Source organism: Pezoporus occidentalis, unplaced genomic scaffold (assembly GCF_034315485.1).
Source record: "Pezoporus occidentalis ecotype Australia unplaced genomic scaffold, CSIRO_AGI_Poc_V1 ctg70, whole genome shotgun sequence".
Lineage (NCBI taxonomy): Eukaryota > Metazoa > Chordata > Aves > Psittaciformes > Psittacidae > Pezoporus > Pezoporus occidentalis.
In genome coordinates, this window is record NW_026916053.1 from 619,237 (window position 1) to 635,894 (window position 16,658).

Below are 16,658 nucleotides of genomic sequence, written 5' to 3' on the forward strand. Positions count from 1 at the left end.
GAATAAGGTTTTTTAGCATCTTGATAGATCCAAACAGGTCATTTTATCTTTTGTGTGCATGCTAATTATGATGAACGAGGGGGAAAATAGTGGGAAGAGTCATGGATAGGAGATCTAGATCTTGAGCAGAGCATTTCTTCCAGAAATGTATGAAATCAATCCACCTACTAGAGATATCATGACTTAAAACAGTTTTCACACTTGTTTCAAGGAGAAAGTCTCCTGATGGCTTGCAGAGGCGTGTGTCTGCTTATATTCAGAGTGAAAAGCTAATTGTTTCTGTTCTGCCTCCTTTTGCAGTGAGTTTGTATCGTGGCTCACAGAGATTGGAGAGATAAGCAAACCAGAGGAAGGGGTCAACCTGGGACAGGCACTATTGGAAAATGGAATCATTCATCATGGTGAGTGCTCCATGCCATAAACAGATGTCAGATTTCAGTAATGCCCTGGAAATGAGGGTGGAAAACTGACTGCAGATGTTCCCATAATGTTCAAGTACTTTCCTGCACCATACTCATCAGATCCTCAAAATGTTTAGTGGCTTTTGCCATTCATGAGTGGGCAAATTTATGCCATGAAAACAGGACTTGCTGGGTATCATGAAAGTGTGTATGCCTGCAGTTTCTTAATTTCTCTGCAACATCTTTGTTGAGGACTTTATCAAGTATGTATTTCTTTGTACTATATGTTTGAAAATCTGCAGTGATCCATAAATACAGCTTTCCATGTGAGATATCAGCAATACAGAAGATAGTTGAGCTGTGCTCTTTTAGAATGGGGCACAGGTACAAACAAAGGGAGGGGCTCCAGATGATGGGTCATTAGTCTAATGAGATTGCTTGTCATAAAGAAAAGAGATGATGGAGGGTTTGTTGTGGGATTTGATCTTTCCAGTTGATTAGGCAATCAGCTAGCAAACACTGATGCACCATATTTTTTCATCACACCCAGCAGATGACCTCGAAGTATTGTGTTGAAGGGCATTTTAGAAGAGTAGTACAGCGCATATGGAAGCGCCGCATGACCAAAGTAGCATGAGATGCTTGTTCACAAACTTGAAAGAACCAGGATGCAGTTTTGAGATTTAGTCTGCCCCTTGCAGAGTGGGTAGGATAATTGTTGAGAAGGCAGAGACCAGAAACTCTTAAGACTATCCCCTCATTAGATAGGATATCCTGGTCTTTAATGAAGATTTCTGCTTTTGGTGATATATTCACAGAATAAAATACAATTTGCAGGATCTGGTGTATATTGATTTGGGTACAGTGGAATCTCTAAGCTGCATAAGCTGTTGACTTCTTTGAGTGGTCTGCATGCTCTGGATTTTGTATTTCTAAATCCAATTGAGAATCGAGTCTGCAGAAAGTGTCTTTCGTGTCTGACACACAGCAGCTCAGGTTCTGATCGCTTCTGCTCTCTCTGACAGGTACCAGAACTTGCACATCAGCAGTTCTAGCTAAAAAAGATAAAATAGCCAGAATTAAAGGAGATACTGAGGAAACTGAGTGATAAAACACATAGAGTTCAGCACTTAGCACAGTGCTCAGTGTTTAGCAATCTTCTATGGCCTGTTTCTCAGGCAGGCTGAGAGATCAGCAGTTTCCACCTGACAGTAATGTTATGCCAAGTGAAAACAAAAGATAAAAGATTGCTTAATGTAGAATAGGGGTAAGGACTTCAAGATGGTGCTTAAGTTTTAAGTTCTTTCTACACTGGAAGACACCTAATGGGATACTTTAATGTTTAATGATTTACCAAAATCTCAAGGGTTATTTCCTTAAGAAAATGCAGCACTGCAAATATCTTTCAATGTCTAGCAATAACTGTCACAGGAGACACTAACATCAGGAACTCTTAACTAAAGGTGACATTAAAAACAAACCCGATGCATCTTGCTCAGGGTATTGGAGCAAGAGTAGCCTAATTACTAATTTAATAGCTCCCCTATTTAAATTGGTTGCCAAGAGATTGTGCAGAAATGTAGACCACTGGTGACTTAAGACCTATATAACGTATTCCATCAGTGTGCATTTTGCAGCTAAACTCACCTGAATGTTGAAATTGAGGCATTTGCTGTTTAACTAGAAGAGGAGTGTGTTGTGTCTTCAGAAAATTGTAGACACCAGCAAATCCTTGGGTGTAGATGTACCAACTGGCCTATGCAGAACATGGCAGGGGAGAAAAGACTAATTTTAATTATGATGCTGGTGTGTTAGTTTCAGATAAGCACCAGTTTAAGAATGAGCAGGTGATGTACAGATTTCGCTATGATGATGGAACATACAAGCCAAGGAGTGAATTGGAAGACATCATGTCCAAGGTTTGTATTATTATTCTTATTTGGAACCTTGTGATTTGTATCAGAATGAGTTTGCTCCACCTCTGAATGTCAATGTCCTGTCGTACAGGAGATCCCTAATGCTGTTAGTCTTTGTTGCATTAAGCTATCCATCCTAATGCCATAGGAGACATTCACTCTAGGGAGAGGAAGCAGAGCTTGGCAATAATACAGTCATGACTGCACACAAGACTGCTGATTACAATCCTAATATAGTAAGAAAAGGTCTTAAAAGAAAGCAGTAGGCTGTAATACAGCATGTCTGCTGAAAATCTGGGCATTATGGTTCAGGCAGATAGAAGAGATCAATATGTAACTGCTGTTCCTGATAATCGTATGTCAGATGTGTTCTGTTGATCCCATGTCTATCCGCATACCTTTTAATAAATTGGATTTTTTCTTCTGGACATTAGTTCATGGGTTAATTGTGAGGAGGGATTAATGGAAAAATGTTGGAATGGAGGTGATTAGAGATAAAAACATTTTTTTTTTTTGGCTTCTGGAGGCAGGAAAGTAGAAAGAATGTTTGACAGAAGATAAGGGAGCTGTTTTGAAAAACAGTTAATCAATAGATAATTCCAGCTGAGTAGAGACATCAGTGTCCAGGTTTTGCCAGCTTTAGCTAGTCAGTGTTTCTTTGAAAAGGAAAAAACTGATAATACCATGCATCTTTCCTTCTTCAGGGTGTGAGGCTCTACTGCCGACTACACTGCCTATATACTCCAGTGGTAAAGTAAGTTCATCTTCATGATCCTTTTGTATGTTACCAGGCTTTGCTAAAAGGACACCATGTTACTATTAAAATCTTTCTTCTGTCTTACTATAAACAGTAAGTTTCTGGATTTTCTTGGCTCTTTTACTACCCTTCTATTGACACAGTTTAGATCTGTAGTTGTACTTCTGCTAGAAAATGTTGGAACTGGGTTCTGGGAGAGTGAATGGCTGGTGTTACTAGTCTTCCTGACACTTGCTTCCTCTGTCAGTTCACGAGAGCTGTTAGCATGGCACTAGGTTATTTGTTTTCTCTGGTATTTTCTGTGAGTTGAAGTGGGTGAGATTAGTAAGTGACTACTGATTCAGGGCAGATTGTGTGGTGTGATTGTAGCTGCTGTATTGTTTGGGTTATAGAAAATGTAAACAGATGCTAAAGTGATGTAAACAGATTCCAGTGTGATTCAAGGCACCATAAACAAACAAAAACCATTCTCAAGTGAAATAAAACCTGAAGCTGTCATTTGGAAAACCCCTGAAAATTCTGGGTGGAATCTTCAGAATTTGGCTATAAAAATAAATGCTGAAGACTAGATACAATCTGCAAGCATTAGTTAACTGTCCTCCCAGATCCCAGGAGGTGATTTCAAATGTTGTTGCTTTATTGTGACATTAGATGAACTTTTCTGGCCTATAATGGAAACTACCCTAAACCATCTGTGTGTTCTGTTCAGCTGTTTATGACTGAAAATTAGGCGTTTTCACTTAAAATAACTTAATTTTTACATACAGAAAACGATGAGGAAAAAAAAACCCTCTTGTGGGCATGGCTGGAGTCCCAAATACAACAAAACTGACCTCTTGTCCCTGATTTGTACAATTGTTTCACTGAGCATTGTCATGCTAAAAGGAGCTGCAAAGATAGTTACAGTTCATCAGTTACAAATTTGCCTAATTAGATCTCTTTTCTCCCCCAGAATAGCTGTCCTATAATAGTAGAGATTTCAGTTAGCCTGAAGGATATGGAGAGAGCAGGAAAGCCTGATGCAGCTTTGGTAGGCAAAATGGTTATGCATATGCATGAGTGTATTTGCACATACACATCTTACCCCTTGAGATGGCAATTCACATGCAGAGTAGGAATAATGGTAAGTGAAGCTCAAAAACATTTTCCTGCCCTCAGGTTACCTACAAACTGAAAGGGTTGTAGTCTTATGTTTTAGGGAATCAGCAAGGACAAAGTAACTGCCATAGGCCTGTCCTGTGGTGCTTTATCAGTGTGCTATTTTTGTAATAGAATCCCAGCTGGAGAATCTTCTCATATCAGGATTAATCTTTGTTAGTGACAGCATGAATCTAAACTGTGTATGACCAGTGAAAAATAGCAGACTTTCAGAAGTTTGAGGATCCTTCTGGATAGACTTAACGTACTCGGTATCTTTAGGCTCTTCTTGCCACTGTTCTCTTTCCTACTCACTCTTCCTTTTATCTCCCTGTGAGAGAACCGAATCTCCTAGGCTGTCATCCTTTCATGTCTTCCTGACATGTCTTTTTGCCTCTGACAAGCCTAATGTTAACCTGAAGAGCTAACTTTTAGCCAAGTTACTTGTGCCAAGCTTACACTTTCTGCTGTGCCTTTGGACCACTGCTTTATCTGTCATTTTTGGACTGCTGATCCCTGCAATCTTGCTAAGCAAGGTTGATGAGGCTGATTTTTCTGGTGCGACCATCCTTCTAGTAAATCAGCAGACCTACTTGGAGTAGCAGGTGCATGGGCCAAGAGGATCTGGAGGAATCATAAAGTTCAAAATTCAGTTATTTTATTGGCAACCTTGGGATGTACTTTTGCTTAGTTGTCTTCCCTGGAAACGTGAGAGTTTCTGCATAGCTTTTGTCTTTATAATTTTCTTTAGGTAAACTCTGACACTGATGTACTTTGAGGACAAGAGAACAGATCCCCTAGGAAACAAAGCTACTTTGGGGATTGGTACAGAAAAAGTAAAACATTTTGAAAGATCTTAGATGCAAAGAAGGTTCTGAATGTCTCTGGTCTACTTCAGGGAAGTTGTGAGGATGGAAGAACTTCCTCCCACTTGCACATGTGATGGACAGTACTTCACAGCATAGATGGGCCAGACCCTGTGAAGAATATTATATTCCTCTAATTCCTGTGAGGCAGCAAGGTTCTGCCAAAGTTTTGGTGGTTCCCACATCTGTATTTGGCTATTCACCTGTAGCTATTCACCTGGTTCTGGATGATCTTCTAGGATCCATGCTCTGCTCTTGCTCAGGCTAGATTGAAATGGGGGGAAAAGGTCAGTGAACTAATGTTGAAATATTTATCCTGCAAATCATTTAACTACAAGCAGCGAAAGACTGGGCCTTGGACCAAGATCCTGATGCCAGCTTATTCAGAACTTTAGCCCTATGTCAGCATCTCTGTGAAAATGTTGGGAGCTGCTTCTCACAATCTGGAACCCCCTTCTCATTAGTACTCAGTATTTTAATGCTTTTTCTTTATTGTTCTGACATTTCAAAGCACATTTTCTCAAGATAAGAGTGTGAGAGGGAAAAATTGCGCAGAAAACTCCCACAGTGTTGTGCTGGGCTTTGCACATTACTGGAAGAGAAGTCAAAAAAAGTGTGTAAGCACTGTGAGGAAAGCTTTTGTTCTGAGGACACAGATTTCTGGAAATGTTGTCATGGGTTTTCTGTTTTGTTTTGTTTTTTTCCAAGTTCTTCCCTTTCTAATTTCTCACACCCTGCATTCTGCAAACACATGGGCATCTCTAGCACTGGTATTCACAAAAGCCAGTCACAACATATTTGTATCTGTAGGTGATTGGTAAAGGACATGAGTAGGATGAATTTTAGATGGTGGTTTGATGTTAGAAATTTAGAAAAAAGGAAATATCAAGTCATGTGGTGCTAATGAAAGAAGCTGATTTGACAGAACTGAAGAATGAAGTCTTCCCTTGAGCTGCTGTATAGATACATCCGGACTATAAAACAGTCACAGTGGCTGTGAAAGCTTCTTTCCGCAGCCATGCCAGTGGACTTCAAGCTTGAAATAGAAGGACCACCTCCAAGGGTGAGAGAGGAATTAATTCTTCATGGTGCATTCAGCATTTGGCCTCGCTACTGAGACTCTCAACAAGAGGGAACCAATTAATGCAAATTAATTGTGGTAATGGCTTTTGTGATATGCAACTAGGAACTGGATCAAGACCACTAAACTTGTTTCACACGAGCCAATAAACAGCCTTAAAGTGGAAAGAGCTTTTCATTCTCTCATGAGCCTGGATTAAATCCAGTGACCTGGAGGTGAAAGGTGCTAGAGCCCAATGTCCGGAGCCACGCAGTCCTTATATTTGTATCAAAAAATTCTTTACAAGTATTTTATGAAAGGCTAAAACCATCAATTATCTCCATGGCTCTGAGAAGAGGAATGGAAGAAAACGGCAAACAGCAACAAGTCACAATAGGGTTTCTTTTCCTTATTTCAGGAACAGTGCTGCTCTCTACAAAGGCAATGTATGAGATGGTGCAAGTTGTGTTACAAGGCATGAATACAACACGTTTTATTTACAATGGCTGAAATTATGTAATGCCATAAACGCACACTGTGTATTCTGTGTCTGGCCTCTGATATTTTGCTAAAGGAAGTAAAACGTGAACAGGTGAGAATCAGTAGGCTGAAGGGTGCTCAATTCATTGAGCCCAACAAAAAGAGGACCAGAGACAATATATAGGGTCACCATCTATGAATATATTGATGAGTAAACACTAGAGAAGAATTGTTTAAGCTTACAGATGAGGCTGGCATTGAGCCAATAAGTGTAAGCAGGACACAAACAGATTTAGGGTAGAAACTAGAAGATGACTTTCAGGTAGAAGAACATGACTTTCAACAGAGCCAGTGGTGGCAATATTCTGACCTGAGTTAAAGCAGCAGTTCAGTACATCTGTGAAAAGCACGTCCTGGTTGCCTCTGGCAGGAGTTATGAGCTCATTGAAGATGGCTTGAAACAACACCTAGAGAAATTTGAAATAACACTGCTCTGTATTGATCTGAAATGTATTCCTCATTCAAGTTGTTAGAAAAGTTTAAAAGCTGGGCTTTTCTTCTAAAGGATATCTGTTTCTTATTCATTAATATGTAGCTGAGGGTCTCATTTTTTTCCCCATCTACAGTTCTTCTTTCCTCAACTTAATGGTAGTAGGTTACAACAGAATGTGGAGGTTTAGAGTGTAAAAGAAATGTTTACCTTTTGTCCTGATTTTCCCTGAATTTTCTTTCTTAGAGACCGTGACTACCACCTAAAGACCTACAAATCAGTAATCCCTGCAAGTAAACTAGTGGATTGGCTTATTGCACAGGTAAGAAAATGTTAAGATTCTGCTGTCTTTGACAAGGAGCTTAATTCATCAGTTCCATTTAAAAGTAAATAAACCACATTTATCTAGAAAATATTACAACAAAAGTAAACATAATCTGATTCTTTGAACTTGCGCTTTCTGTTATTGTTCATTTGGTGAAAACTTGGTGTTTGCCAGCATAAAAAGGAAGAAAGTTCTTTGTTAGCTTTAGGAGTGGTGAACTGGCTGTTCTTGGGGATCTTTCCTACTTCTTGTGATTTTTGGAAGACATTTAAAGCAATGTTGATCTCATTTAATGCAGTATAGGTGTGGTACGATTTTAATGGAAAATGAATCTAGAGTTTACACCAACAACTGCACCGTTGTCTTTAGATGTAGTTGCTCCACCTTTATCTTGTCATTACAGAGATGAGCCTCTAGCTTGGGAAATGAAAAATTCATCTTTGATTGTCTAAGGCAGTCTGAAGGGAGAGCGTGCCGTGTTGATCACCGTCAGTCAGGGGCAGGGTCTGTCTTACACGTGGATGCTCTGATTCACAGTCACACTAAGTTCTGTACTGCCAAGATGACATAAAGGGAGAGTGGTTTGAATGATAATCAGGCCTCTCACAAGGGATGTTGTCCTTCAGAACTGTTTCCTGCAATTGCGTTTGACATCCCCCTACATTAAGAAGATTGATATGATTTAAGGTTGTTCTGTGCCACATAACTGAATGAGAATGGCGTAGTCAATTGTTTTCCTGTTAAGAGCACAAAGGAGAGCAAAGATATTAGTATTAAGGTTGCCACATCAGTTACATGTAATTTAAATGGGTCTTCTTCATGGAAAGCTGAGGGGGAAGGGGGGAAGTTTGCTTTGGCCAAAGAAGAGAGATGTAATCAGGCTAATTTGGCCAATATAATACTTAATCGTAGAGCTGCAGGCTGTAGAGAGACTCAGATAGCAAAGTAAAACGTCAGCTCTTGGTCAGGAAAAAAGGCAGCTCATTTCCCTCTCTGTTTTCCTTCCTCTTCATTTCTCTTTGCAATTTAAACTATAAATGTCACCAAGAGCCCTCCCTAATAAGAAAAACTTTTTTCATTTCCTTGAACCTTTATAAATACCCATAAACTGAACAGAGCAAAAGACTAAGAACCATTTTATAGTCAAAGAAATGATGTCAGTTGTGTTTTGTACCTTGATCCTCCTACCTGGAAATTGTTGGTTATTGTACTTCTGACGAGATGAGTTGGGTCCTCAGCGAAGCTTAATCATGTGTATGTTTGAACAGCTGTATTCAAATGTGATATATGTTATTATCCCCTGTGTACTGTATGCACTCAAAGTTCAGGACTGGATAGGCATGAGGAGCTCTGTAATGAAACATGCAGTGCATTTGTGGCTCTTTGGATATCAGGGGTCTGCAGGAGCTGAGCATCTCTGACTGCTGGGTTTGTTAGTAAGTACCCTGTGATATGCTAGCACAGATTATTCACTACAAGGGAGTCTTTGCATGTGAGAGAGGAAGGTCAAGTGATTTCCTAATGACTTTGAGATTTAATACCAAATTTGATTGATGTCTTTTTATTGTTTATAGCTCTTAACAATAGCTGAATCCTACTGTAGTTACCTCTGTAGTATGTCTTAGGCTGACTGTGCATGAGACACTAAAATAAGCATGAAATATGATGATAGAAGAAAGCACCTATGAGCATAACTGCTGACTGGAGATGACACAAAGTCAAATCTTGGAAAACATTGCTAGAGTTCTTCACAGGCAATACTTTAGTGACCCTTTGAATGTAACAAGGATAAAAGGAGAAATATCTGATACATATATCCATGGATTTAGACTGAAAGTGTCTGTGAATTATATTATAGTCGCTACAAGCATTTAGATGTAATCCTTAAGGGGAAGGGCTTCATTCTGTCATTGATTCTGGACCCTTTCAAACTCATTTTACAACCTGATCTTTCTTTCACTGCCAGTAGGCTGAGAACAAAATGGAACAGAGATCTCACAAATGTCAGAGCTCTGGTACTTCACAGAATCTTAGGTGCTACTAAGAGTGCACTAAAAGACTGTACTGCCACAATTGCAACACTTTTATCATCTGGTTGAGGATTTATACCCAGACCTCCAGAAGTGAACTGTGATAAAACACGACCAGTTGAATCCCCAGTCCTCACTCTAAGAAACTTAAAATGGCAATGTTATGAAAGGTAGAATGGAAGTAAAGGGACAAATGCACTGTAGAAACCTGCTGGTAATATTCTTTAGGACTTTTGCTCTAGTGGGTGTCTTACCTCTTTCTGTTCATCCATCCTTCCATCCACTTGTTTTTTTCTATTGCAGTATATATGGCACCTCTGTGCATTTCATTACCTTAGGCTTCCTTCCAAGTGGGAAGGAGAACTTTATGATCTTGAAACTCCTTTTCCATGATGTCAACAAAATATTACAGTGTGTTTTGGCTGCTGTTCTTATCTGTGTGCATCTGTTTTCTTTTCTCCTACATGTGGGTTGTAAACAATCTAGGTCAGAGATCATCTTAATTGCTGGGCTTATACATCTCAAAACAATCAACCATGGACCATGATTAGGGCTTTAGATATCTTGTAATTACCAGAACTAGACAACAATAATAACAATAGTAATGGTTGCTGTAGTAATAGTAATAATAATAATGTGCTCTGGACTGTGGTACTGACTGTAAACTATGTACTTCTACTGACTCAAATTCAGGGATTGTATTTGAATAAACCCAAATTACCTTGTCAAAACAAGTATGTATGGTTTCACATCCCATTTCTGTATGGAAAAGTTACAAGACACATTCTGTCAAGATTATTGATTGTAAGTGGTTCTTTTTTCTTAAGATTTTTTTACTGGTTTTATTGTATTTGGACAAATTGCTACATAACATACGGGTGAGCTGAAATGATCTACTTTAAGTTGTATTTTATAACTAGAGAATGTTGTTTTGCTAGGGGAACGTTTTAAGGCCAAGTTAACATCATCAGGAGCAGCCAAATAAAGTCTGGTTTAGAGCCTTCCTACACAAAGACTTCTTTGCCAATAAAAAAAGTAAATTCCTAAAACCTAAGAGAGTAACATTAGGAGGCATTTCTCTTCCAGTTTATTTAAGTTGAAAGAGTAAATGAGATTTTAAATCCCAGCCTCTATAAAATAAACTACCCTTTTATCCCATAAAGTAACAGAAAGTGAGTGTTGAAAAGGAGGACTTACAAAGACTTGAAATTAGTTTATAGTAAAAGTTTAAACTTAAGGTTTATTAAAGCCCTTTCCTTGGCTGTCCTTGTGCAATCATCTAATCATGCACTTCCTCCAGAACTGCCTTGGTTTTTTGTCCTGCCAAGTCAACATTTAGTTCTTAATTTGTAATCATGCCTCTCAGAAACTCTCTTCAAGAAGAGCAAGTAGTGCTGCAGATTGGCAAGAGCCGACCCTATTTTATCCTGTATTTAAATAGTATCTTTACACCATAGCAATGTTCTTTGCCAGTATTTGCCTGTCAAACAGCTACTGATCTCCTTAGTAGGACCTAAGTGGGAGCGGCGTTCTACTGACAAGAACAGAGGGCTCTTGGTCTGCAAGCTGGTTTGCGTAAAACAATGTCAGTGCACTGCAATTCTGCTAGAGCTCCAGGTATCTAGTTCTTCAGGTGGAGGGGGAAAAGGAAGGTGACAGGGTGTGATACTTGTGTAGGATAGAGCTTCTGATTTAGTAGGACTGACAGCATTATGCTGAAATTGCTCCTCTGCCAAAGCAGCAGGTCCCCTGCCTGCTGGAATGACCTGACCTACTGCTCTTAGTGAGATAGCAGAGTCCAGGTTCTCCTGTGCCCGTCTGAGGACTGGGAAGCAGGTAAACCTGCATCAAATGACCAGTATTAAGAGTGTTTTTCATCTGGGTAACACTCATAGTACCTGCTGGTTTTTACCAGCACTATTTAGAACTTGCATCTCTGCCTATAAAGTGCAACCAGCATGTTTGTAAAGTCATCACTGGTTGCAAATTGGCAGACACATAGATAAAACCAGGTGTTTCTTCTGTTTACCTGAGTTGTAGATGGAAACCTTCATGCTGCAATTTCAGGGAAATTTGTAAATTTGGAAGTCACCTTTGGTACCTGTTTTGCAATACTGCAGACAGGGCTGCAGATAGTGGGAAACTGAAGCCTTTGTTCTTAGGTCTGCTGTGTAAGAAAAGAATGCCACTGCAGCCTGACCTTTGGAGTTCACATAGGCTGGGTTTACTCAGGTTTTTCTCCCTTTGGTTGAGTACAGATAAGATCTCTCAACTTCTCACTCTAAGAATGAGTTTTATTGTCTGTGGCAAATGGGTCCTAAAGTGCAACACTATGACTGCAAATAAAAAGTCTTTAAATTGAGATAACTTTATGTCCCATTGTGGGTTAAACAGCTACTTTCCAGAGTCCTGGTCTTTGTCCTCCTAGTTCCTGTAGGAGGCAAGAGATGCTATATATAGAAATGAATGAGTTTTGGGCAACGGGGTAGCTCTTTCAATTTCTTGCTGTTGTTCCCTACAAGGAGCATCCTGCTAATTTCAGAGCCGCAAGCTATGTGGTGGGGAAGGGGAATAATTTTGCTTAGGAAGTCATTCTGAGATGTAATATTTATCCTCTTGTTTCTAGGGAGACTGTCAGACTCGGGAGGAAGCTGTCGCACTGGGTGTTGGACTCTGCAATAATGGCTTCATGCATCATGGTAATGCATCAATATTACTTCCCACAGCCAATTAAAGGAGCTTTTACTTCAGTCAGATTACCTGACTGTCTGAAAATCCCTTTCTATAGGCTGTGCCATACATGCTGATATGTACACAACTGCAGGCATCCCAGCAGGTCCTTCTAAAAAGCAGTCTTAGAGCTTACAAAATGTCTAAACCTACCTTCCTGAGTGAACGCCTTTTCTAATCTTTATGATGAGCCTGAAGTGATTAGACAAGCTAGAAGAGGTATGCTTTTTCACTGCATCTATTTCAGAGCCATCAGAAAGCCAAGTATAGTCCTGAAATACCACCAAGAAACATCAGGTACAAAGTAAAATCACCTATTTCTTGCCACTTGGACCACAAGCACAATCCTCACTGCTGAATCTCTGAAGCTTCCAAATCCGAAGTGCCAAATTGCCACGGTAGACATCATACATCCTCAGTGATGTTGCTGCTAAACTGGGGAAGTAAACAGACCACATCTGTATCAGTATCAAATAACACATACAAAATCCTAATAGTAAAACGTAGTTTGTCCAATAAAGCATTCAGTGGTAAAGAACTTTGTCACACTTTCAGAATTTTATAGTTCTCATTTCCTTCTTGATTCCTTTTTAGGTTGAAAAGCCTCAGTTTATTTAGCCATCTCACCTTTAAACAGCCATTTTACCCTTCTTTGCTCCTTTTTTAGTTTTACCATATTCATTTTGACATGGAAAAGGAGCATAAGGTTTTAAGTAGCATCTTTCATCCAAGAGGATCTTTTGCATTTTATATGCATTCTATGTGCCATGGAGGTCAAACATTGTATCCTGAGCTACTATGCACTGTGAAGAAAAGTATACCCCTGAAGCACAGTAGTAACTTAGAAATACAGAGCTGGATAGATGGGTAGGGGTGCATCTAGTCTTTGTTCTGTAAAGACTGGGGAAATATTTATGACTTCCTTTAACTACTTTTTTGTTTCTCTTTCTCTGTGTAAATGCATGTATGTATTTCATATATATTGTTTCCAGTCCTGGAGAAAAGTGAATTTAAGGATGAATCCTTATATTTCCGCTTTTATGCTGATGAGGAGATGGAAGGCACCAGTTCCAAAAGCAAACAATTACGTAATGACTTCAAGCTTGTGGAAAACATCCTGGGAAAGAGTCTTCTGGTAAGAAATATGTTATGTAAACCTTGATGTTTCTGTGAAACTGGTGGTGTTTTATATTAGAGGGGAATGAGAAGGAAAATTATGATAGAATCAAATTAAAATGGGGAATTGCACCTGTGGGTAGATCTTTCTTCATTGCATGAATGGTCATTCTTGAGCTACCTTACTGTAGAGCTCTGACTTCTGCAGCTTTGACTTTCCCTGCTGGGCAGACTACATAGTTTATTCTCGTAGCAAGGAAAATTTGTAGGTTGCAGGCTCTCTTCTGTAGCATGTAACCATCCTACAGCACTGCCTGGGAGCTTTGGATTTATGGCTCACACACAAACATACAAATGCATGTAAGTTCCTGCCTATTTCTGCTAGGTCTCAAGAAAAGAGGAGACTCACAGATACGACTACTTCATCTAGCTCACAGCCCAACCCCTTTCTGTTATCATGAATCCCTTGAGAGAGCCTGGAAGTGAGCTGGAAGCTGGAGATGTTGTCCTAGCAGGCACCACAGTGTTGGGATGGTAGAGGAGAAAGAAATGGGCACTGCTGTCTTGGGAGAGGTCTGCCATCACATTTAAACACCATTACATGTGAAGTAGATTCAGATGCAAGTTAAAAGACTGGTAATCACACAGCTATTTCAGGGCATCATTGTCTCAGTGGTATGAATAATATAGATAGATACTTGGATCAGGTATCAGCTTTACTTTGTTTATGGAAACCATTTTCCAACAATACTGTTCTTTATGTTCACACTTCTGCAACATTACTGTTATCTCCAGATTTCCACCTCACTGAATGTCATCAAATTCCTTACTGCACTGGGATTATTTTAACGCTAATTGGATTTGGTAGTTGGATGGGTACAGACTCTGTTCTGAGATCCCCGTTTACTGCCAGTGGCTCCAGGCCCACATTTTCCTCCCTTTGAACACTGGCAGAATTTAGGAGCAGGATAAAAACTGGGGTCAGAAACTAGAAAAGCAGAATTGTTGGAATAGATCCAGAGGTCCACTATATGGGCAAATTTTTCCTATGGTTCACACAAACTTCACTGCCTCATGTTGTCTTGTCTCCCAGGAGACCAATGGCCAGAAGTAGTATTTAACACACCATGGTCCCTCCAAATTATCCCTCTCTGCATCCAGTGCCAGAGACTGGAGTGTCAAGTTAATATGATTATCCAACAACTCTCCACAAGGATAAAGGGAAGCAGTTACAATTTGTGGGGCTTTTTAATTGTGATTTGCAAAGCACTCCAAAATCAGTTTCGTGTAAATTGGTGAACCTGCCATTTTTCAGGTATTTTCCACCTTATCGAGGCAAGAGCTTGAGGAAACAGATTGTCTTTTTTCTGTCAGTTCAAGGCACTCCTGTTGAAATGCCAAAACTCGGTGATGATATATTAGCTGTGAAATGAGGGATTGAAAGGTTCTTTATTCTTTTCTGTTAATGTAATAATCATTTATTACTATTCACTAAAGAGACAGAACAAACGAGCACATGGACTACTTACTAGTGATTAATTGTAATCGCTAATTTGTCCATCCATGCTTTGGTAACTGAAATATTTGCAACAGGAATAATTTTAGTATTACTGTTATTGTAGTTCTGAAGTGCATCAGTCAGCCTCTGTCACAGTACAGGCCCATCTCGAAAAGTAAATGATCTGAAATCAACAGCACATGCTGAGAAAGGAATCTCCTCCTTAGAGGACACAGATTTTTGTCCAGTGAGCAGTAGTCACACTGAAGTTGAGTGCCCTCACGTTCACAAATAAATCAGCCATCCCCTGAATGTCTGTGAAGACCCTATGCAATCAGGTCATTACACTCACCCACAAAAGAAATGTGCCTGACTTCTGGTTTATTGTGTGTTTAGCAACTACAGGCAGCAGGAATCATGAGGCTTTGCAGTCTGTGGAACATCACTACTTGCCTCTTAATGCTCATTGGTCCTTCCCATCCCCTGGTCGCACCATAGGAAGTTTAATGGAATTTCTTCAGTACTGGCTTTTGAAACATGCTTTTCTACTGCCACAAAATCCTAACTGTTTAATGGATAGCTTCCCCCATCCCTTCATCCAAGTTTATTACAGGAGAGGTTGCTCTTGAAAACAGGAAAGAACAGAAACCTTGGCAAATACGGCAACAGAAATGCCAAGGGAAAAAATGCTTTCACTCTGAAAAAATGCACTTTAAACAAAATTTAGTAATTACTTATTTGTGCAATTGTTTCTCATTGAAGGAAATAAATCTTGACAAACTGAAAAAATATACAGCATTCTTTGCATAGCTTGAAGAGAATTTGGATTTTGGATTGCCTCCAAGCACTGGGACTTGGTTACTGCAGTGTTCTGTTAACTTGTGCTCAGCACCTCTCCTTGTCCGTCCAAGCCAACCACAGTGCGAAGTAAAGCTGGTAGCTTGGAGCTCAGTGTCACACATGGAGACCTGCCCGTGGAGATGGGCCTCTCTCGCACTTGCCCAAGAGGTTTAATGCACACGCAATGCTAGAGTCCCCAGCAAACTCCAGTTTATCATTTATATTATCTCCAAGGAAAATTTCCAGCAATTTCTAGAGATTATGATTTTTAGATAGTAGGCAGCATTATCATTTAAATTCATGTCCTTTCCAGTTTAAACCAGCTAATTCAATAAACATGGCATTCACCTTAAAATTCTTATGAAAGTGTAGAATTAATTGCTCCTGATCATAAATATAGTAATTTATATTACTCAAATAAAGCCATACTTAATAAAAATCTCTTCTGTTTTTAATAATTTTAGGACAATTACTTTTGTATTGTGCCAATATGAAATTGCCCAACTCTGCAAAATCTCAGCAAAACTGAGCTTTCCCTTTGTTCTTCATTGTACTAGCATCCCACAGTCTGTTGCAGCTTGGGAATTCAAATCATTGATTTTTAAAACACCCCTGGGAAAAGAGCCACTAATAAGAGCCCATCCTCTAGGGATTCCTGGTCTCCCAGGGAGACAGGCTGGCCAGGGAGTAACGAGAAGCATCCATCATCCAGGTGTATGTGGCCAGATAAGGGCTTTGAGTGGATTCAGACACTAAAAATTACAGTGAACTCTGAAGTGAAAAACATTCTTTAGGCTGTAACTCTTCCACTGTTCCGAATGAGTGGTTCAATTTCAGTGCCCAATTTCAAAGTTTACAAACCAGAAGAAACTTTGAGTCATTTTGTATATATTAAGCCTGTTTTGCAGATGTGCCAAGCATACGTTTAAAGCTAAGAGCAGTAGGAGTGGCTCTGGATTCTGCAGCTTCTCGCTGGGACGGAATACTGTCTTTTCAGATTTTGTTTTAGTGC

The 16,658-nt window shown here is 39.6% G+C and overlaps 1 protein-coding gene across 3 annotated transcripts in view; it reads left to right on the forward strand.

Moving 5' to 3' along the window:
* Positions 1-16,658, forward strand: part of PREX1 (phosphatidylinositol-3,4,5-trisphosphate dependent Rac exchange factor 1) — a 150,843-nt gene that overhangs the window by 102,010 nt on the left and 32,175 nt on the right. For all 3 annotated transcript variants that reach the window (XM_062642368.1, XM_062642369.1, XM_062642367.1), the window contains exons 11-16: positions 301-401; positions 2,217-2,320; positions 3,022-3,071; positions 7,354-7,429; positions 12,089-12,161; positions 13,185-13,327. In XM_062642368.1, the coding sequence (XP_062498352.1) occupies positions 301-401; positions 2,217-2,320; positions 3,022-3,071; positions 7,354-7,429; positions 12,089-12,161; positions 13,185-13,327 (547 nt within the window). The remainder of the gene's footprint in view (positions 1-300; positions 402-2,216; positions 2,321-3,021; positions 3,072-7,353; positions 7,430-12,088; positions 12,162-13,184; positions 13,328-16,658) is intronic.